Source organism: Akebia trifoliata, chromosome 15 (assembly GCF_017979445.1).
Source record: "Akebia trifoliata isolate Shusen 1 chromosome 15, ASM1797944v1, whole genome shotgun sequence".
Lineage (NCBI taxonomy): Eukaryota > Viridiplantae > Streptophyta > Magnoliopsida > Ranunculales > Lardizabalaceae > Akebia > Akebia trifoliata.
This window is the reverse complement of record NC_141389.1, coordinates 19,886,085-19,908,280: the sequence shown is the minus strand read 5'-3', so window position 1 is coordinate 19,908,280 and position 22,196 is coordinate 19,886,085. Positions and strand designations below refer to the sequence as shown.

The following is a 22,196-nucleotide window of genomic DNA, read 5'->3' as shown; positions in this document are numbered from 1 at the left end:
AAAATAACTAAACTTTTTGAAGAAAAAACACATAGACCATATGACTCATATTAAGGTGAATATTTGATACACCCCATTATTTTTTGAAATTGATGACAAGCTCCCTTTCTTCTCTTATAGACTAGTGAAAATGACCTCAAAGACCTCATCATCGTTGTCATCCTCATCTTCAATCTCATTGTTTTTTCATCATCATCATTGACATCTTTATCATCTAAGAGGTTGAAGATGGTTGGTTTTGTAAAGAAAAATCAAGAATTTTTAGGTCATTTTTCGTAAGTCTATAAGAGAAGATAATGGTCATCATTTTTAAAACTTCTCAAATATTCACCAAAACTGGAGGGTTGTCATGAGCGGGAGACAATTTCTTAGGGCTCTGAATGATGTTTTAAACATTTATTTTAGGTATTTGATCAAATAATACTTCAAAAGGTCTTTGTAAACACAATGTTCTAAAAAATGGGCCTCAAACTATCTATATTCAGCCTATAAATACTTCTATAAATTTTTCCAAAATTACATTGTATGGTCGTTTTCCCTTTATTTCCTATCTGAAAGTCTATTCCTGAATACATCAAATATAGTACTGATTTTAGCTTTAGTTCGTCCGTTTATTTTTTTAATTCTTATTTTATCCGTAAGTTGGGGTATTTAAGGATTGCATTAAGCTCTTGAGGAGCAAACTCCCCATTTGTAATTACAGAAAATTCTCTATGAGAAGAACCTAAATTTTTTTATATTTTATTTCAACCACACGGTTGGCTTCTTTCCATTGAAAATCAAATCTGCATTCTTGAAAATTGTGAGAATGATCCTTAATGAAAATTGTCATTTTCTAACCTTATTGAAATAAAATATAAAAAAAAATAATTAAATTTATATCTGTCATACTTCCCTGCCAATATACAAAATCAATTTTTAAAAACATCATAAACGAAATTTAATAGAAGTGATAACATTATTATTGAGACTCCCATAAATATCAAATTCTCATTATTACAAAACATTATACATTATTTTCATCCTCAGTGGAGGGGAACACAGAATAAAAAGGTTGACCAAAACTATCATCAATTGGTTAAAATGCTTCTTTGCTACTCATTTTTCTTGTGGGAAGAAGGAAAGAAATGAAATAAAACATATAGAAAAATAATAAGTTAAAAAAAATTTCTCTGTAACTAGTCGAATCTGAAGTCAACACTTGGGTAGATCCGATGGTGGAGGTGGCAGCTTCTGATTGGGGAGCTCCCCATCCAAGACGACCCAAGCCATTTTCAAGCCCCAGCTTGTGTGGATTTCCAGGTGGCAATGCATAAACCATACACCTGTCATCATTTTCAAAACAATACAATTAGCACAATTGTATATATTGTCATAATTTGAACTTTTTTACATTAGTCCTACATTTATATAAATTCAACATGGACCACTAATATAGAAAGCATAGTATAAAAACTTGTCGAGTTGGACTCAAACTGGGCCAATTTGTTTGTAAGTAATTTGTATTTCAAGGTGACTTGGCCCCCAAAATTTGATGAAACCAACTAATCGACTTAACTTGACAAATCATTGAGTCAACTCTGAAATTTGATTGAGTCAGCTAAAATATGCCATTTAGGTCAGAAACTAGATTAAATTCAAAAAAAATAAACATTTTTTATTTGACTCATCCGAGCTAACTCACAACTTGTAGGCTTGACTCAACTCAGTAGTCATTTGAGTCGAGTTTTAAAATTTTGATAGAAATATTATCAATTAATCTAATGTAATCCAAGGAACTAATCTTAATTGATGCTCATCTAAATCCGTAAGATATGTTATGAAATGCATTATTTTTACAATGATAGAGTGAATCTCATATACATTATCTCCAAGGAATTACCTCTATCACCTACCAGTAATTCTATTGTCCCTTAAAGAAAAGAAAGGACATGCAATTGTTATAAGAATATCAATAATTCATCTTCATGGTTGGCTGGAAAGTCCAATCATGTTTGCTGGCAATAATGTGCATAAGATATAGAAATATTGACCTAATTATAACCATAGTCACAAATTCGAGAATTTTTTGCCCAGAAAGGTGTCTACTATAACAATCAACGATGAATCGGGTGATCAGAAAAATTGACGAATGTTTTTTTTAAAAATCACCATTACTTTGGAAAACTCTCCAAACTTTTTATCTAAGTAACCGTCCTGACCCCATCTGATAATTGCCAAATCTAAACTTGGTTACCAAGCATATAAGTATGATATAATAGTTGAATTTATGTCGTACACACCTGGGTTGTCAGCAAGGAATCGAATGGCAACCCATCCACCGGATGGCACGCCAATGGTGTTCCTCTCAACAGGGTCGACAAGATTGAAATTTGCAGGATCCGTATTGGGATTATAGTTACCGAATCCTTGCCCCACTACGAAGAAGTTGAAGCCATGAAGGTGAAGGGGGTGGCTCTCAGCGCCAAGTATGCTTGTGTCCTGCATCACTAGCTCAACACTTGTGTTGAAGGGCAATACCACCACTTTTGTTCCATTACTCACCATAGTGTTATTGGGGGGTATTCCTGTGTAGTTGAAAGGAATAATTGGGTTGGTAGGGAAATTAGTTGTGTAGACACCCAAAGATTTTCCCAAGAAATAAGATTGCATGAGGGCTATGGTTGGCATAACAAAGGAGACATTGTTTATAGACGCTGAGAACATAGTTCCATTGGGCCCTTGGCATGTTTGGTTTGTAGGACAAGGGTTTGAGCCCAATCCCACTGTGAAGAAGAATCTTTTATCGACAGTTTGTGGGACGTTAGCGGGGAATTGGGTAGTGGCCAAGCTATGGAACTTCTTTGTGAAATTCATGGCGAATGAAGTATCGTTAAGAGAAGGAAGATGAGGTTTGAAGAGTTTGAGTTTCGTAATTGAATTGGGAGAAGAGGAATGAGAGGGTGGTTCGTATTCGAGGATGGCAGCAGTGGTGGAATTGTCAAATGTGCCAAGGCCAGTGGCATATGGTCTTGCTAACATAAGGAATGTGGCATTGGGGAAGTGAGGTTTAGTTTTGAGAAGGACATTGGTGGTTTGTCCTGGAGTGATGAGAAGTGTATTTGTTTCGAAAGGTTTAATGTAGACAGCATCAGCATCAACTATAGTGAATGTGTGGTTTGCGATGCTGAAGAAAAGTTCGTCGTTGAGTGCAGCGTTTATCAGTCGTAGAAGATATGTCTTTCCGGGCTTCACCTTCAGCTTGAACGTATCTGTGAGGGAGACCACCCCATGTCAAAACAAGGAATAATAATGAAGATTTTATATTCCCACATCGTATACACCCAGTGAGTAGGGTTGAAACCCAACTACTTCACCTCAAATGTTGCCCCCATAGATCTTTTAATAAATGCAATAAAAAGACATTATTTGAGATAGAGATGAAAGGGGGGATATTTGAGGTATAAGAGTGGGGTATCAAGTTACAACGTCTAATTAGTTAGGTGTAAGATCCGGACTCAATTTGGATTTTTAGTTAATGTGAGAAAAATTGTGCAAGCCCTAAAAGGCCTGGTTATGAAAGTGAGAAAGTCATCACCCCTCTCTTCCTCTTTATTAATTTTTTTTTTTTTTTTTTTTTTTTTTTAAGAATAATGATTTTTTGACGCTCTCCTCTCACATACACCCCCATCACAGAACTGTAAATCATTCGCCTTGGGATACGCAGAATCATAAATGTTTTTCTTATTAATCCCGATGCAAATGATCTACGGTTCTGTGATGGGGGCTTATGTCAAAGGGGAGGTGTCAGATTATCATGGCTCTTTTTTTGTTCTTTTTTTAATTTGCTGCATGTCCCATTTTCTTGTTGTGTGTTTTTATCTTTATTTGGTGTGTGATACATAATTTCATTACTACTATTAATCATCAAAACACAAGGCAGAGATCAACAAAAAAATAACTGTTTCCTAGGGATCTTTCAAATTTCCTAGGGATTCAATTTTTTTAGAGAATCTCTAGGAATTAATTTCATGATAATTTGTCTTTTTTTTTTTTTTTTTTGTTGATAAGATATCTCATATTTAATGCTTTGCTTATTTTCCTTAAAAAAGGTTAAGGCCACAAAGACCAGCTCGTCCTTGAACAAAAAAATTTTAGGGTTGGGCACCATTAATGGGCTAGTTCTTCAGCCCAAAAGGAAACTTGAATGCCCTGGAGGTTCTACAGGCCCAACTAGGTGACCTTATTTTACAAAATTCCATTGTAATTACCTTTTGCTGAGCAGTTGTACAATGGCCCTGGAAGTCCATTAATGGTATAGGCATCAGAGACGTTTGGGCCTCCTCCTGTCTGCAAAGCCTGACTGATAATTGCCTCAGGATCTGCCTTAAACCACTCTCCTGGATTTTGGATTTTGGATTTATATATAAAAAAAATATTAAATATAAGAGAAAAAAGTGACATAATTCAATAATTTGATCTTGATAATTGTTACTTACCAAAGATAATTGGGATTTCCTTGTATGGTTTAGTGAATGGGTAAGGAACACCAAGCTTAGGGAGGATGATGATGGGTCCATGAACCGTTGATCTCAACCATGAAATGTGGGCATGCCACCATAGGGTCCCTCTCTGACCCACAATTGTGAAGTTGTAGGTGTAGGTCTGGCCGGTCTGCATGGGGCACTGAGTCACGTAGGCTGGTCCATCTGCCCATCCACTCCGAAGCTGTCGAATTCCATGCCTGTAATTACATTATTCACCATTAACCAAAAAGATTTAAAAAAATAATAATAATAATAATAATATTTGGCACACCAAACTTTGCAAATGGGCACCCTAAGATGTGTGCTAATTCTTTGGCGATTTACATATTAATTGGGGTGGCGTTAGCAAATTTGGTATGGCAATAGTATCTCTCAAAAAATTATACACTTGTATTATTAGTTTCTTCTCAATTACACTAACAAACATAAATGTAAATTTTATGACAAATATCAAATACAAAGAGAATTGCAATTCGATCTGTTATATATACTTTCCTTTAACATGTCAAGGTTACTTTTGTAATTTTCTTTGTGGTTTTCAATTAGTCAAGCAAGATACTATATTTTCATTCATAGAAGAAAATATTCTTGCTTGGTTACCTAAGAAAAAAAAAAAAGAAAAGTTAAGATAACTATATAATTTTCTTAAATAATATTTATGTTTAATGATTTGAGTCATCCCAGAATTTTCCCATAGATAATTTAGGGCTTGAACCCATACGTATCGCATTGCAACTTTGAGCTAGGTCATGGATTCAAGTCCAGTTCCTTGTTAGCAATCTCCTGTTTAATTCATGAAAAATTTACGAATTTTTCACTTTTTTCAATGAAAGCATTATTCTCCAGATTATTGAAATATTCTTAATAATTCACAGATTTTAAGTTTGAATAGAATAAAACACGTTTTTTTTATGAATTTTTATAAAACTCAGTAGATAAAAAGATAAAAATAAAAAATAAAAAGTTACTATAACGTGTTGTATGTTGCAAAGTGTAAACTTGCAAGTTGTGACGTGTAACACAAATAGACTTTGAAGAGACCATGTTTCAAAATTTTGGAGGAATTTACCTTTTTACATGAAAAATGTCCCATTTTATCTTTAAAAAAATAATGACATAATCCTCTACATTTATTTGAAATTACACCTTAATTTTTCAAATTGATGATTTATCCCTTAACTTTGGATTTCTTTAAAAAATTAATGGAACAATAACCTCAATGTCCTCATTATCACTACCATCATTATTATCAACACCATTAACATCACCAATTTTATCATCACATCACTATTACCATCATTATCATATGGCCGAATTTTTTATTTTTGAATTTATGAAATGAAACAGATAATTTACGTATGAAGCATATGCCGCATATTTTCCATTTATTAAATTTTTGGCCGAATTTTAGATTGGATTTTTACAATCCAGAATTGAATAGAACTTGAATTTTTCACATATCAAATTTTTGCCATATTCCAAATTGCTAGCAAGGGTCCAGTTTACCACATCGAGACCCAAAAAATAAAAGGTATATTTTAATCCCATAAATTTAGAAATATTAGATCAAATTTGAGCAACAAGACTAATTTAAAATGATGGGGGAATAAGATGAGAGTTCCATACCAATGGATAGAGATATTGTTCTGAACATGGTTAACCACCTTAACAATCACCTGGTCTCCTTCCCTTGCCACAATCTGAGGCCCCGGAAACTGACCATTTACGGTCACGATGCTCTTAGTACTACACAAACGAGTGAAGTTCTTCAGCTTAATCTGCAAATAAATAAATAACAGAGAGAAATGAAAACCCATTATTCATTAATTTATAAATAAATAAAAAACATGAATTAAATGATTATGGAGCATAATATAGGCCATGCAACACGTACATCAAACTTGTAGTGCCTTGTTATGCCTGCATCTATAAGCCCAGGGAAGAGCCACAAAGCACATAATACAAAGATCAAAGCTCCAATGGAGACTTGTGATGAAGAAGGTGCACCCATCCCTCTCTATCTTTCTTAGTCTCTTTGGTGAAGATGATGAAAGACAAGATTGCTGAACAACTAAATGTTTGGGTACAGAAACATGAAAGCTTTGAAGGTCGTTTATATAGAAAAAAAAAATAATGATAAAAGAACGTATATGGGTTGTTGATTAGGTGATGAGATTACGAGAGAAATTGAGAAAAATATACATTAAAGACAGATGGTCTTGAAGTTAAGTTGGACCGACAGTTGGTCAAGCTTAACTTTAGAGTGTTGCCAAAGTCAATCTATCAGATCTGTTTCCTGTTTCCGTCAAACTTTTCCCTAAAGACAAGATTTCTTAAGTATTCTAAAAATGGCACTGTGCTTCACTATAAGACGTACATGATTTTGACTCATCTGCCTCTATAGAAAGTTTGGATAGTTTTTGCTTTAAATTGCTACTTCTAGTTTCTTTATTACTCTAAATCCATTTATATCGTGCTTTAGATTCAAGGAAAATTTTATTTAAGACGCACTACGTCTATCAACAGCCCTACATGCCAAAAACAAAAAACAAAAAAATTGGTTTAATTTTTGGTTTGCTCACTAAAAAACTAGTCATATTTTACTTCGACCTTTGATTAAAAATTTGTTATATAGTCACCTTGGATCTTTGACCTGGTCTAAAAACCTCTGGAGTCTGGAGCTGGGTAGACCATAGTTTTAAGCTTGATCGAGTCGACTCATATCAAAATTCACGAGTTGACTTGGATGAATCATATAGTACTTAAATATATTAAGAGAATTACTATTGCCACACCAACTGTGTGAAGATTTACATAGGAATTGGTGTGGCATTAGTAAAAGTTGGTATGGCAATATCAACTCTCTATATTAATTTATAAATATTAACTTTTAAAATTTTAAAAATAAATACTCTTCAGTATTATTTGTTTTAAAAAAATTTTAATGATTTTCTATCTCAACTCTGATAAACTAACTAAAAAACTCACTGACTTGGCATGTGCAAAAACCGTAAATTTTTTCCCTCATTATATACAAATGCACATCCCCATGAACGTACATGTGTAATTGTGTATCCCAAGGCAAAAATCTACGATTCTTGCACTTGCCACATCAATGAATTTTTTAGTTATTCTTTAGATTGAGTTAGAAAATAAGCAACAAAAACATGACTACACTTCAGCTATGAAATGCTCACATGGCCCATATAACACCTCAAACCTTTAGATTAAGTTTTTAAAAAAAAAACAAAAAACAAATTTTTTTACCAGATATATAAAAACATACCTAAAGTATAGGCAAGGGTTTGTGATCGTTCTTTGTGTCTTCCACACCTAATCCTTGAATATCCTCATTATTTACAACTATTTAAAGAGATAAAAATAAATAAATTAAATAATATAATATATTTCATATGATATGAATGCTCTAAGGTAAGAGTATTTTTATGAATAGACTTTCATTTACCTCGGGTAGTAAAGTCAGTCATCTTTTTATTTGGATTATTAAGACAAATTCGTTTGTTATGTTCAAGTCTTTGACATAATGCACATTTTCTCTTTTTCTTCTACTAGATCAATTTAATGTTGCTTCTAAATCTACCTGCATTATGAATATTATATTTTGCCTTCTCATCCTTTGGATTCAAATGTAACAATTGAGATGAGTTATCACCACATTTCTCAATTGTAGCTTGGAATGAATTGACGATAGAAGCTAACATTATAGTAGGTAGGCATTTGTAAATTTATTGAGATAGTTTATTCAAGTTATCCATGAACATTTTGAGTATCTCTATTGGAGGTGCTACAACACAAGCCAATTTAGTAGTCCATTGACACATAAAACTAAGTCTCAAAGTTTCTGACTATTCTAATCCATCGAGAATCTTTTGTGAATCTATTACCTTAAATTTGTTAGTCTCTTGTCTCAATCTTATAAGAATGAAGTGCGATGATATATTATCAATGTCTAGACATGCGAATAAACACCTGCATAACAAATTATCCCTCAAAATTCAAATTTCTTGCATTTGCATGAACCCTCATAACTATCTAAATTTAAATTCACCATAAACTGCTTAGATTCACTAATATTCACTTTCAATATATAAGTTTGATACCGATCTTGATTCCACTTTCAACTTTATATCGCTTCACTTTAATTTATTCTTCGTTGAATTTTTTAAATACCTTTCTTGTATACACTTTCACAACATGATACAGAAAGAAAAATTAAAAATATATTTTAAATTGATATATAAATTGATAAGTATGATCGTTCTACTAAGGATTGGGAAACTACTATTTTAGATTTTAAAAAATCAAAGGAAAAAATGATGTGATTTTGGAAAAAAACTAAATTTTATAAAAAATAATTACAATTAAGAAAAACTTACAATTTAAGAAAATCTAGGAAGAATAAATCTATCAAAATAATCTAATTAAATTTAATCTTAATATTCAAATTCTTGATAGATAACTCAAATAAAAAATCAACTAAAGATTTTGACTTGGAATATTTTTCTTTAAAAATCCTTTTGAAATAGATCTAATTAATTATTCAAAATTGTATTCTCTTAAAATATTTTATTGCTCAATGATCCTCCATCATGGTAAGCATCTGATATAATGAATTTTTTTTCAATAATAACAAATCAAACTAAGCATGACGGATATGGTGAAATAATTAAAGAATACTTATGATTTAAAGTTGTTGAAGAGAAATTTATTAAAACATTTTAAAAACATATGCAAAAATAAAAATGTCAGAATTAAATCTAACTAGTTTAATGTTGCTTCATCAATCTCCCTAGAATGGAAAATTAGTCAAGCATGATTAGAAAGACGCAATAACAAAAATAAATAAACTACTTATCTTTATTATTAATGAATTCCTAGAGATCCTTGGATCAAATTTTTCTTGTCTTTAAAAATTGCAACAAAAATAAAAAATAAAACCTAAAGCTAAAAGATGAAAAAAAAAAGAAAAAAAATTAAGAGATGAGAGAGTGGAAGAGAGAATAGATTTCAAAAACTAGAAAGTTAAGGTATTTTTGTAGATAAAGACTAGGGTAATTACTTGGACAATAAATTTTTGTCATTTCTTCGTCTAAATTAAATCTCCTTCGTGAAATAAAAATATGTTCCCTTCTCAATTAAAATTCTAACCTTACTGACCTTGCTCCATTTTTGTAATTAAGTCAAAAGTTATATCCAAAAATTGTAAAATGTGACAGATTTAGAATTTCTAACTTATCACATGTTTTTGACCAATTAAAAGTCTTAATTAATCTTCTTCTTCTTTTGTGAAATACGATTTTGTTCTCCTTTGAATAAATTTTTTAACTCCATTAACTTCATATTATAGGTAAAATAGAATGACATGACAAATATGAGTAAGGAAAACCTTAATTTTATTAATCTAGGACCATCAGATCTCTTGGACCGTGTTTTGATTTTGATCATTTTATTAATACCGTCTTAAACACGAGCGAACTTTAATCTATATAATAGAAAACAATAATAGATCCCATCGTTACTACAATTTTGAGGTGATAAACATCACATCCAACTAAATGGAGGGGGCCCACACTACCCTCATTTCCTCTTCACCCCTTCAATCCTATTATCTTTTATCTCCTCCCCTCCTTTCTTTTTCAATAATATCCCTCTAATTTTATTATCATTCCTCTTTTATGCTCTCTTTTTTAATAATACCCTTTCTAAATTTATTACAATTTCTTCTTTTCCCCTTAACTCCAAAGACGATGCCCGTCAATCAATTTCTTAATAATGCCACTCCAACTTTATTATTTTGTATTTTTTTTATTTAACTATAATATTTTTTAATAATACTCTTCCAATTTTATTAGTTTTTCATTTTTACCCCTTTAATCCTAGAGAGGATGGCACGACAACAACAAACTCTATTAAATAATAAAATATGATTTTTGTTAAAGTGATGCATGAAAATATATCTCATTATCAAGGGAGGTTGGTAAAACACTCAATTATATTAGAAGATCCATCGAGGCAATGACATCACTTTAAGACATTATTTATCTCTTAAAACATCTCATTAATTTTGCATGTCACATCATATCAGCATAGCCTTATTTAAAAAGTTTCGAGTCCAAGTTTTATCAACGTTATGATATACAGAAAAATATAAAATAAAATATTACAACGAAAAAAGCAATTTATGGAGTTTGGAATTGAATTTGCTATTCTCCATCATACAAAAAACTTGATGTAAACACCTGAAATGCCTTTAATCTTATTTTTCTGAATCTGACTGATCTATCAATATGTGTCCTATCTCGTAGTGGGCCCATAAAAAAATTTATTTATATAAACATTATATTTAAGTGTCCAAAATAATTATTTCGAATGGTCAGAAATCACCCACTAAAAGGACGACAAGTCATCCATCACAACGACATTTTGTGTGGGCCCATCAACAGATCCACGGTCTTTCTAACCATTTTTTATGCAAACGAGGCGTCAAAGTTTGTCGAGAAAATGTTTTTTTAACGAAAGTTTTACGAGAATTGATTTGCTCAGACCTCTCCATGCTTGACACGTGCAACTTAATTAGGGTAATTTTGTAAATTGGGGATGCCTCGATACAACCTAACTAATGTGATGGGTTGATCCCGAATCTTGCGACCATGCAAGAAAAAGTGGAGAAAATATTTTTTCTAGTGCAGCAACTAACTTTTGTTAATGCCACACCAATTCATAGCCAAAAATTGGCACACATATTAAGAGTGGTTTTTCCAAAAGTTAATGAGGTAATAGAAGCTCTCTTCACCAAAATGATCCAGTATTTCGTTAAAATTATTCCTACAATCACACAAAATATTTATCAACAAGGTCATATACCCATTTTGGTATATATTTATTTTTACCAAAATGGATAGAAATCATCTGATACCTTTAAAAAGGAATACCCATTTAGCTGAATTTTACTTTGTACGTTTATTTTCAACCTAAAATGACCCTAAAACCTATTATGATTTATTTGAAAATTTTGTAAAAAAAGACATGATCTTTTATTTGAAATTCCTAAAAAGGCTAAAAAGTAAAATTGCAAATGTAACGTATCCCATTTTGGTAAAAACAAAATACCTAAAAGGATGTATGATTTTTGATAAATATTTTAAAAACATGCTTGGGCAACTATTTTTGACCCCTAACAATGGCCGTTTTGAATCATTTTCCCTCTAGTAATTCAATGCATTTCTTAGGGTCATATTAACAAAGTTCTGATTTGATCATTATTCTAAATGGATTTAATTCGGTTAATTCAGATAATTTCATTAAAAAATCAAAACAAATTAGGAGAATATACATATTATATTTTTGGTTTTTTTTCCAACCAAAATCCATAATATTCAAACTCCCTAAAAACCCTATCTTGTTATTGACATTAAATGGAGAAGAAAATAAAATAATTAGGGTGAAGGGTAAAGATGTTGTCATATTCTATAGTTAATTGACGAAACATCAACACAAATTCGCCGATTTAATCAACTAACTTACGAAGTTATTTAAAATTAAAGAGAATTTTGTGACTATATATATGCAGGTAGGGTCATGGTTTTAAAACTCGTTCGAGACCGAGACTTATCTTCCGAGTGAACTCGGTATCAGAGCTGAATGAGACAAATTCACAAGTCAGTTTTTTGATCGGGATATAATAGCCCATGTTCAATTTTTTGATTTTTTGAATGAGACGTCTCAAACGTATCGGAAAATTCATCCGAGACAACTCGGTATCGGGCCTAGACGAGACGAGACATGAAACGGAGTTTTAAAACCATGGGTAGGGTTGGTTCAAATGAATTATAATGACCTTTCAGCGTGGCACAGAATTGCCAACCCTTACTATTGGTAGCCGAGTTAAATGTCGCAAATCAAACTCTTTCAAGTCGTTTTAAGTCGAATTTCTGAAGATGTTTTTTAAAATAATTTTATTCAAGTTCATGAAGGTGAGTCTTTGCGCCAACTTTTAAAGAAAAATCTCTGTCAAGTCATTCGATCCAAAACTGTTTGTTATGTGAAATGATGGTTGAACCAAGTTCACTCGGTTTGGCCTGGTTCAATGACTCGTATTTCTTCTGGAACCTTGCATGGGGAACCCCGAACCATGGTTGGTGATTGAGTGTCGAGTAGTTCCTAACTTAGAGAAGGACTTCTGATCTAACATGCTTAAGTGGAGCAAGAGTGAGTCCTTTTCGCTCTTACTTCTAGCATTATTTAATTTAGCAAAGATCACCGACAGCTAATGCTTATCTATAAAGAATAAACAATTTATGGAAATAAAAGTGTTTAATGTTTTCTTAATTTCCATAGAGCCTTGAAGATCAGAAGATTTGAAACTGTTGTTGTACCAGCTACCAAGGGCGGACCCAGGTATTTAAAGCATAAATACAATGTTACCCTCACTCTTTATAGCATAGTCTTTATCCACACACAACAGATACATATTTATTTGCTAGGCAAGCAATAAAGTGTACCAATGAGAGAGAACTAGTTTAAAGAAGGTAAGGGAAACATAATAAATACCCCCATGAAACAAAAACTTGAAACCAAAAGTGAGGACTTCCCATTGAATTCTCCATACATGATTTCTTGATTTCCTTAACGTTAACAATCAACTCATACACCTAATCATGTGTTTATTGTTTTTGGTTTATGACGTGAAAAAAGGTAAATTCAAGGCAAAGGTCTATTGAATTTGTTTGGATTTAGCCAATTTTTGATAGATCTTAATTAGTGTCGAATTTACATTTTTTTTTCTTTTCACATACTAGTTATTGTTAGCATGCCTGCAAAGTATATGGATATAATATGCGTAAACCTCTCAACTTTTGGGGTAGAACAAAAAAATTTCTTTTGGACTTCCATTATTTATGAGTTATTCAAAATTTACCTTTTGACATAAAAATTGGGTGTTTTAAGAAAATAGTATTGAGTGTTTTGCAAAAATTACCAAATACTCATGTTCTTTTAGTATTTGCAAAAATAATCTTATACCCAATTTCATAAATAAAAAATAAATTCATGAAAATGGTTATATGATATACGCTCACATTTTCTATTTACTTATTTTTCGCTCCTATGAACCTACATGCAACTTAGGGGAGAAATGGTAAAATTATCAAACTACATTAAGTTGACTAATACACATTTTTTCTCTTACAAGTTACGTCACATATGGTTTGTTTACTCTAAGGACCTCGATAATTATCTTAAATTAATGGTAAAATTAATTTAAAAAAAGGATTGGGATCCATTGACTCCTAAGAATGACTCATGAAAAAAATATATGATCCCAACCCTTTAAGTGCAAAATCCAATGGTTGAGATTTATCCTTGGGATAAGAATCTCCGAGATTTTTGTTATTAAGATACTCATAAATCAATTGATAAATAGGAAAGATACTCATAAATCTCAACCATTGGATTTTGTATTTAAAGGATTGGGAACATGTGTTTCTTTCATGAGTCATTCTTAGGAGTCAACAGATCCCAACTTCAGGAACAAAAAAAATCACTTTCCTTGGGATTAGTAAATTTACTAACTCAAGGCACAAGGACCTAATACAATCCAAATCAAAATGGATTAGATCAAGCCCAAAATGTGCTCAGGAGGTTCGGCCTCCTAGGTTGACCCCTCAACCGAACTTGCTTCACTAGGAGGTTCGGCCTCCTAGGCTGACCCCTTATCCATACTTGCTTTACTAAGAGGTTCGGTATCCTCCGTCAACCCCTCATCCATACATGCTCATTAGATGGTTCAGCTTCCTTTGCCAACCCCTCATCCATACATGCTCAATAGGTGGTTTGGCCTCCTTGATCGACCCCTTATCCATACGTACTCTCTAAGGGGGTTTGGCCTCTTTAGTTAACTCTTCATCCAAACATGCTTCACTAGGTGATACAACCATCAAACAAAGGAAAAACTTTCGCTAAAACTAAAGAGATACTCTTATGTTAAGCTACCCAAGTAACACAAATTACACCTGATGCCTGAAGGAACCCCGGCTACTTAACTTGATTGAGTTAACTCAAAAATTGAGTTGCCACCAAATCAAGTCAGTTACATATTTAAGTCACTCCTTATGTAGATTACAAGAACCATGAGAAGTGGGTCTTCATTATCATCAAAACATCATAGACATTAATTGTCATAAATACAAGACAACATGGGAAAAAGGTTTCAGCTAAGTTTACTACCTCCTTCAATGAATCCAATCTATAAATAGAGATACTTCTATCAGTCAAGCTATGAGGCTCGAGCCGTACATAATCCTCTTATACTATTTTTCTTATTTTTATTTTGCATCTAAGCTAAAAACTAACTTGATCGTTGAATAATCCTTGGCCAGCACCCCACCAGTGTCTTTTTAGTTTAAGGTGATCGAAAAATCAAAAGTTTCATCGAAGTAGATGACGGGATCTTAGAAGTTCCATCGTAGAAGACGATCGAAGTTGTTCATTTATTATAATACACATCCTTAGGATTTATCCATCCTTTATAATACTTATCTCAAGTAAGATTTGATCATCTATTGTAATATGTATCTCGAGGAGTGGGATATCCAAAAAGTCTCCCACATTTTTTGGCGTCGTCTATGAGATGCTAAGAACAAAGCCATAGATAGATCCGACCAACCAAAAGCCTTCTTCTTCACCATCTTCCATCCTAAGTATACCCTTCTTCACCTTCAAAGGCATTCAACCGTCCAAATCCTTAGCCTCTCTTTACTAACTTTCCTTTCAAAGAAATTCACAATACTCACCTAGCACACTCAATGTACGATCAACCTAAAGGCCTACTTTGCAAAGTAACACTCTCAACTAAGAAGACTCTTAATCCTTGTCAAGGTGGTTATCTTTTTAGCTGAAGTCAAATTAGCAGGACATTTTTCTTTGGCGATCTTGCACAAGTAGTACAATACTTAAGAAACTTCTCACTTTCTCCTTCATATCATCCTATGTCTGGTCCTTCTAACCCACCTCAAAGCCAAGCAATGATCTTTCAGACTCTGCAAGAGCAACTCCAAAGGATTCAAACCCATATGTAAAAGCAAAAACAAATTCTCAAATTTCTATGCCAAAAGAATGTAACTTTACTCAACTATATGGGGCAAATTACCCTCAAAATCAAGTCAATACTCCACATCTGGATACCCAATAAAGAGAAGAAAACAACCAGCCTCTAGAGAGTACTAACGTTTTGGCTCAACAAGTAGATCAAGATATAAATGAAGAGTAAAAAATAATGACTCACCAAGGAGTAGACCAGTCAAAGGCAAGGCAAAACAACGATGAGTTCATCAACGAAAATGAATTAGATTTATGCTGAAGAAGCAAAAAAGAGGAACTTAGCATCCTGGTAGTATTTGAGAAGGGAAAGTCAGTCGAGCAACTTTCTTGATTGGCAATCAAGGACTTTAAGGACTCTCCATTTGCAACAATAATCATGGCTGAGGAGCAACCTCGAAAATACTTCATCGCTAAGTTCTAACTCTATAGCGAATCTACAGACTTGATGGAACATCTCTACTATTATAAAGAATTCTATGGCACTTGAAGAAGAAAAATATGCTCTTTTATGTCGAGTGTTTCCCTCCAACTTGCATGGAGCAATCTTGACGTGCTTCCACAAACTTGTTCCAAAATTAATCAATAAATTCTCTAGACTTTACAAGAATTTCTTAGCATAGTTCATGGGAAGTTGATGATAGTAGAAGGGGGTGGATTTTTTATTTAATCTCAAGAAGAATATTGGAGAAACCATAAGAAAACACACTCAAAGATTCAAGACAGAGTTTCTTAAGGATTCCCCAACAATCTCAAACTCTATGATTCTTTGGTGAAGAACAACCAAGAGGAGATGGAGGATCTCCTACTAAAAGTGGAGAAGTATGCCAAACTAGAAGTAGACAAGTTGAACGCTACCACAACAATTGTTTCCATCCTCTAGACAATAAAGAAGATATCTCGGCAAGGATAAAAATGGCTAGTCAAACTAGAAACAATGGAGGAAAGGAAAGAAAAAAAGCACGAGGTCCAGACTTGAGGGTGCTCAGAACTACACTCCTATTAACGACTCACTGGATCACATCCTACAATGAATTCATAATAAATTATTCATCAAGTGGCCAAGGCAAATGGTTCTAGATCCATCATGAGAGATGTCACGAAGAAATATGCCTTTCAATAAAATCATGACACCGAACAAAAGATTGCAAATCTGTAAAGACTCTGATCCAAGATCTTATAGATCGAGGATATCTATAGGAGTTCATCCCTTGTCCAAGGCATACACATGCCAACCAACAACGACAATGCCTTCATCCACTACCTCAAAGGGGCCTGGGAAATAGAATCAAAGAGCAAACATCATCAACGTTATACACAAAAAAGTAATAAACTCAGATAAATCACGTAAAACATCTAGGAAAGTGGAATCTAATCAAGAAGGCAATAGAAGTGCAGGAAATTTATCAAATTTGACCTCAGCCTAGATGGAGTCAACCACCAACGAAATATGTACGATTTTCTCATCTTTTTCTTGGATCAAGATTTGGAAAGAATACATGGGCCACATGAAGACGCATTGGTCCTAACACTACCGATAGCCAATCATGACGTTCATCAGATCTTGTTGAATTCAGGAAGCTAAGTTGATATTCTTTTTATCAAGGCATTCAAAAAAAATGAACGTGGGTGAAGGCGTAATGGAATCAAAGATTTCCCCTATTGTGGGTTTCGATGGAGATACAACTAGAACGTTGGGAGAAATTACCTTGCCAGTCTTGACAGGACCAATAATGGTGATGACAAGATTTTTTGTAGTGGATGCTCACTAACCCTACATCATAATCTTAGGGCAAACTTGGATACACAAGATGAAGGTAATTTCCTCAACTTATCATCAACTTGTAAGATTTCTAGCATCAGACTGTGTCCGGGAAATCAGAAGAGATCAAGTAACTACAAGGCGATGTTATGTCGCCTCACTTAAGAAGAAAGAGCTAGAGTAAAGGTCAACTCCTATTGGAGAACCCATCTAGTATAGTTAATAGAAATCATAATTAGACTCCCCTGCCACAAAAGCTCGAGCAGAAGAGTAAGAGGAGTCACTCGTAGTCAAACCAATAAAGGCGGTAGACATTAGTATAATACATGAGCTTCAAAACCATGGGTTTAAGAGTTGTAACCATTCAATTAAAGTGAATGGACACTATAAAAATATTTTTAATATTTATTTTTCTTGACTTTTAATGACTCACATATCCAAAAGGATAATAGGAAAAGTGTTCTTAGAAAACTAAGGTAAAGAGGTTCAATTGAGGGATAAGAAAAGTGTTAGGCATGTTATCCCTCCCATCCTAAGATGGTTACCAATAAATTGACCTTAGGTAAAGTTAAAAATTCTTTTTTTTTTTGGATTTTAAAAGTAAATGAAGTTATAGAGAAGAGTTAAGAAAAATTGACTATAGTTTTATTTTGAAAAATAAGCAAAATTAAAACAATGAGCGTTCTACTACTAAAAGTAGGTGCTTACTAGACTTTTTTGTGAACTTAACACTCTGATGAAAATCCACATGGATTTCATCATTTGAGGTCCCAAAGCTTCAAAACTAGCTTATTTGCTCCCTTAGGAGGCTTTGTTTATTGGTTTAATCCTTTGGTGAGGTTCATGATTTGAACCACACCATATAAGAATCAAGACTACAACATGAGATTTTATCCATTTTTGGACTATTTTTGTTGGCTTTAAAGGTTGGATATGTGCCTTTAAAGACCTATATCCTAACTTGTAGCCATTTTAAAAGTGGATCTGTGCAAAGTAGGGGTGCACATTGGATTGTGTCAAACCGAGAACCGAACTAAACCAAAACCTTTTAGATTGGATTGGTTTGGTTTTAGCGTGATTTGGTTCAATTCTAAATTGTAAAAAAATCGATTGATTCGGTTCAGTTCCAGTTTAGGGGTATAATAGAATCGAACCAAACCGAGAATAGAACCAATATATATATTTATTTATTTATTTATTTAAAACTAAAATAAATCCAAAGAAAAGAGTCAAACCCGTCTTTCTTTCATCTATTCTCTCTTCTTCTTCAAGTACTTGAAGACAAACCCTAGCCGTCGTCTCCCTCACCAATCGAGTCACCTCTTTGTCAAAAAATTGAAGAACTAACCCATCTCTCTCTCTCTCTCTCTCTCTCTCTCTCTCGTTGAACTGTCCAACATGTTGGGATTCTTTTAGGTTTGAGGATGGAAAGGGGGAGCTAGCCTAACTAACTTAGGAAGATTTGAAAACTTATTAAGGATCTTTAAACTCACTTTGTAGCATCTAAAAATATGACCGATGCCTTAGAGAGGGTATGCATTACATCCTAAAGGATTGCTAAAAAAATAAAGATATGGTTAGAAGTAAAAAATGCAAATTTGAAAATAACTTATCTACACCCACCTTGTCCCTTGAGGTTATTTGAATAAATTTGAGTCTTGAGATGACCTTGAGAATTGAATGCTTTGGTTGAAAATATATGGCTGGAGATGGTAAAAGTTGTTGGTTGAGAATGGAGAGATGAGGAAAGTTCTTGAATTGAAGATTGGGTTGAGAAAGGGTTGGAGAAGTAAGTAAAGATTTGTGTAGAGTTTCAGGTAGAGAAATGAGGGCTTGAGAGCATGAATTGTTCATAGAAAATAGGTTATTTATAGAATTTTTGAAAAACTTTTAGGGATAAAGTGGTCCAATCCTAAAAATAAAGAGAATAGATATGAGGTTTAGGTTATTTCTTTTGGATTTGTCATTTGTATGAGGGTAAATGTAGAATTTGTGGAGAAATTTTAAAATATTCCTTTAGTCTTTGGTTTTTCGATAAATAGAGGTGAGAAAATAAAAAGTACTTTTAGGAGGGTGAGTGGGGGAGTGACATGTGTAAAACTAGAGTGGTAGGTGAAAAGTAAACCTTGATTCAACATGTGTCACTTTTTTAGAGGATGTTTAGAATGGGCTTAGAATTGACTTGGTTAAGACATGGACTTTGTTTTGGGTAAGAATATGGGCTTTGTTTTGGACTTAGGTTAGGGTATGGACTTTGTTTTGGATTTGGGTTAGGATATGGATGATGGATTGGTTAATGGAGAATGGATATGAATTCGGATTGAATTATATGAGTGCATATGGAATTATATTAGATTAGAGATCAGGTTTGAACATGAAAAACTATATGATATGATGCATGTATGTATGTATGCATGAAAATGATGTCGAGTGGCAATGTAGGCCTGTTGAAGGGCTTAAGCTCTTAATTAAAATCAATTTGAGAAAATTTTGAATTTTTCTAATGGGTTCATGCAAATTGGGGGCTCGTAGATTTTACAGAAGATTACGACCCTACTTAAAGTCTACTAGCTACATAGACACAGTGAGAGAGCTCAAAAGGTTGAGCGAGAAGAGATGGAGTTATAGACTTCGAGGGGGTAGACGAGTCGACCCCAGACTTGTTTTCCTCCCAAATCTGATTCGAGCAAAAGGTCAATGTATTCAAGGTCGAGTGCCTCTAGACCTGCATATCCGTAGTACCGAGCTCCTACGCCACCAAGTTATGGAATAGTTAGGGCTTTGGTAAGGCCATTAGGGCCAAAGGAACCAATCAAGCAGATTCAGAGACCACCAACTCCAGTTTACCGACCACCCACCCCACAAAGACCTATACAGGCAAACCATTTACATGATTCCCATGTGGTCAAGCAGGATATATCAAGAAAGACTGTCATATCACAGCCACAAGCAAAGGTTATTCCTAGACCCCAGGAAAAAGTTTATCATCTAACCTAGTAAGAGATACCCATTTCAGACGAGGTGTTGGAATCAATCTTCATTTCTAATGTAAAGATTCGAGTTTCATTCAATACCGACTCTTCGAGATCATACATTTTTATTGAGATTGCACGGTTGTTAGAATTATAAATTTCTAACATAGACCAAGTAATAAAACTATCTACACCGTTGGAAAACCAACAGATAGCCTAGAAACTATGTCAAAACTATGTAATTAGGATAGAGGACCAGGAGATGATTACTAACCTCATAACATTAGATGGTTGCAATTTCGACGTCATCTTGGGGATGGATTGGTTAATACAAAACTATGCCCATGTCAACTACTTTGCAAGATCAGTTATTTTTAGAAGATCGGGATATTCGAAAATCAAGGTTCAGGGGTCTAGATATAGAAGAGGCAGTCATCTATACAACCAGTTAGGAACTTTGAGAGTATCGAAGATAAAGACGTCAGTGGATATGGTAGAGGTAGTCAAAAAATTCAGGAATGTCTTTCTAAAACAATTATCGAGTTTGTAGCCGTGTCACGAGCTAGAGTTTTCTATCGACTTGGTACAATGCACAAGGCCTATCTCTACTACATCATACCAAATGGCCCCAATAGAAACCTAAGAATTGAAAGCGTAGATTGACGAGCTTACGAGCTTAAGGTTTATTTGATTGAGCTCTTCACCCTGAGGAACCCCAGTTATATTTGTCAAGAAGAAGAATGGGTTGCTTAAATTATGTATCGACTACATGACCATCAAGAATAAGTACCCCCTTCTGCCCATCGATGGTTTATTTGACCAACTATAAGATGCCTAGTACTTCTCTAAGATCAATTTGCGATCCAGGTACCACCAGTTGAGAATCTAGGAGGTGGATATTTCGAAGACTACATTTCGGACTGGGTTAGGATACTTCAAATATCTAGAAGTGCCTTTCAATCTGACTAATGCATCAGGTATTTTGGGAGTACCTAGACAAGTTTGTCACTGTATTCATAGATGACATCCTAATCTATTCTAAGTCAATGTAGGATACGAAAAGCCCTTAGAATCACACTACAAATTTTTTGAGAACATAAGCTATATGCCAAGTTTAGTAAGTGTGAGTTTTGACTTCAAAAGGTGAAATTCCTAGGACACGTGATGTTTAGTGAAGGGATAGCGGTACACCCATCCAAAGTTGAAGACGTGGAAATAACCAAAGACAGTGACAGATATCAGAAGTTTTCTTGGGATGGTAGGCTACTATTGAAGATTTATTGAGGGATTCTCCATTCTTACAGTACCGTTGATGAGACTAACACAAAAAAAATGTTCGATTTGATTGGGATGACAATTACGAGACTACATTTCAAGAATTGAAAAAAAAAAGATTAATAACTATTCCAATTGTAGCATCCCTGATTTCAGGTGAAGGTTTGACGATCTTTACTAATGCATCCGGGATTGGTTTGGGAGTTGTATTGATGCAATTTGGGAAGGTAATAGCATACGCATCTAGGAAATTGAAGAATCGTGAGAAGGATTACCTTGTTTATGACCTTGAGTTAGCCGATATAGTGTTTGCACTACGCATTTGGAGACATTACCTATACGCAGACAAGTTTGAAGTACTCTCCGATCATAAGAGCCTCAAGTACATGTTCTTGCAACGAGAATTAAATATGAGATAGCGACGTTGGATGAAGTACCTAAAAGATTACAACTTTACCGTTGAGTATCACCAAGGGAAAGCCAATGTAATTGTCGGCGCGTTAAGTAGGAACACTATAGCTCATATAATGGTAAAGGAATGGCAGT

General features: G+C 33.8%; 1 protein-coding gene across 1 annotated transcript; it reads right to left on the bottom strand.

Moving 5' to 3' along the window:
- Nucleotides 1-948: 948 nt before the first annotated feature.
- On the bottom strand, nt 949-6,624 carry LOC147384533 (laccase-17-like). Its single transcript, XM_086426588.1, has 6 exons — nt 6,421-6,624; nt 6,153-6,304; nt 4,479-4,723; nt 4,251-4,379; nt 2,283-3,251; nt 949-1,325 (listed from the first exon to the last, which is right to left on the bottom strand). The coding sequence occupies exons 1-6, from the start codon at nt 6,535-6,537 to the stop codon at nt 1,195-1,197; spliced, it is 1,743 nt and encodes a 580-aa protein (XP_086282714.1). The 5' UTR covers nt 6,538-6,624; the 3' UTR covers nt 949-1,194.
- Between the last annotated feature and the right edge of the window lie 15,572 nt (nt 6,625-22,196).

What these genes read in the sequence shown, in the direction of transcription:
- LOC147384533 (XM_086426588.1), bottom strand. Translation starts at nt 6,537, where the DNA reads ATGGGTGCACCTTCTTCATCACAAGTCTCCATTGGAGCTTTGATCTTT. An exon ending in CAAGGCACTACAAGTTTGAT is followed by an intron (nt 6,305 to 6,420) that starts GTACGTGTTGCA and finishes ATTTATTTGCAG; the next exon opens with ATTAAGCTGAAGAACTTCAC. An exon ending in GTACAACTGCTCAGCAAAAG is followed by an intron (nt 3,252 to 4,250) that starts GTAATTACAATG and finishes TCTCCCTCACAG; the next exon opens with ATACGTTCAAGCTGAAGGTG.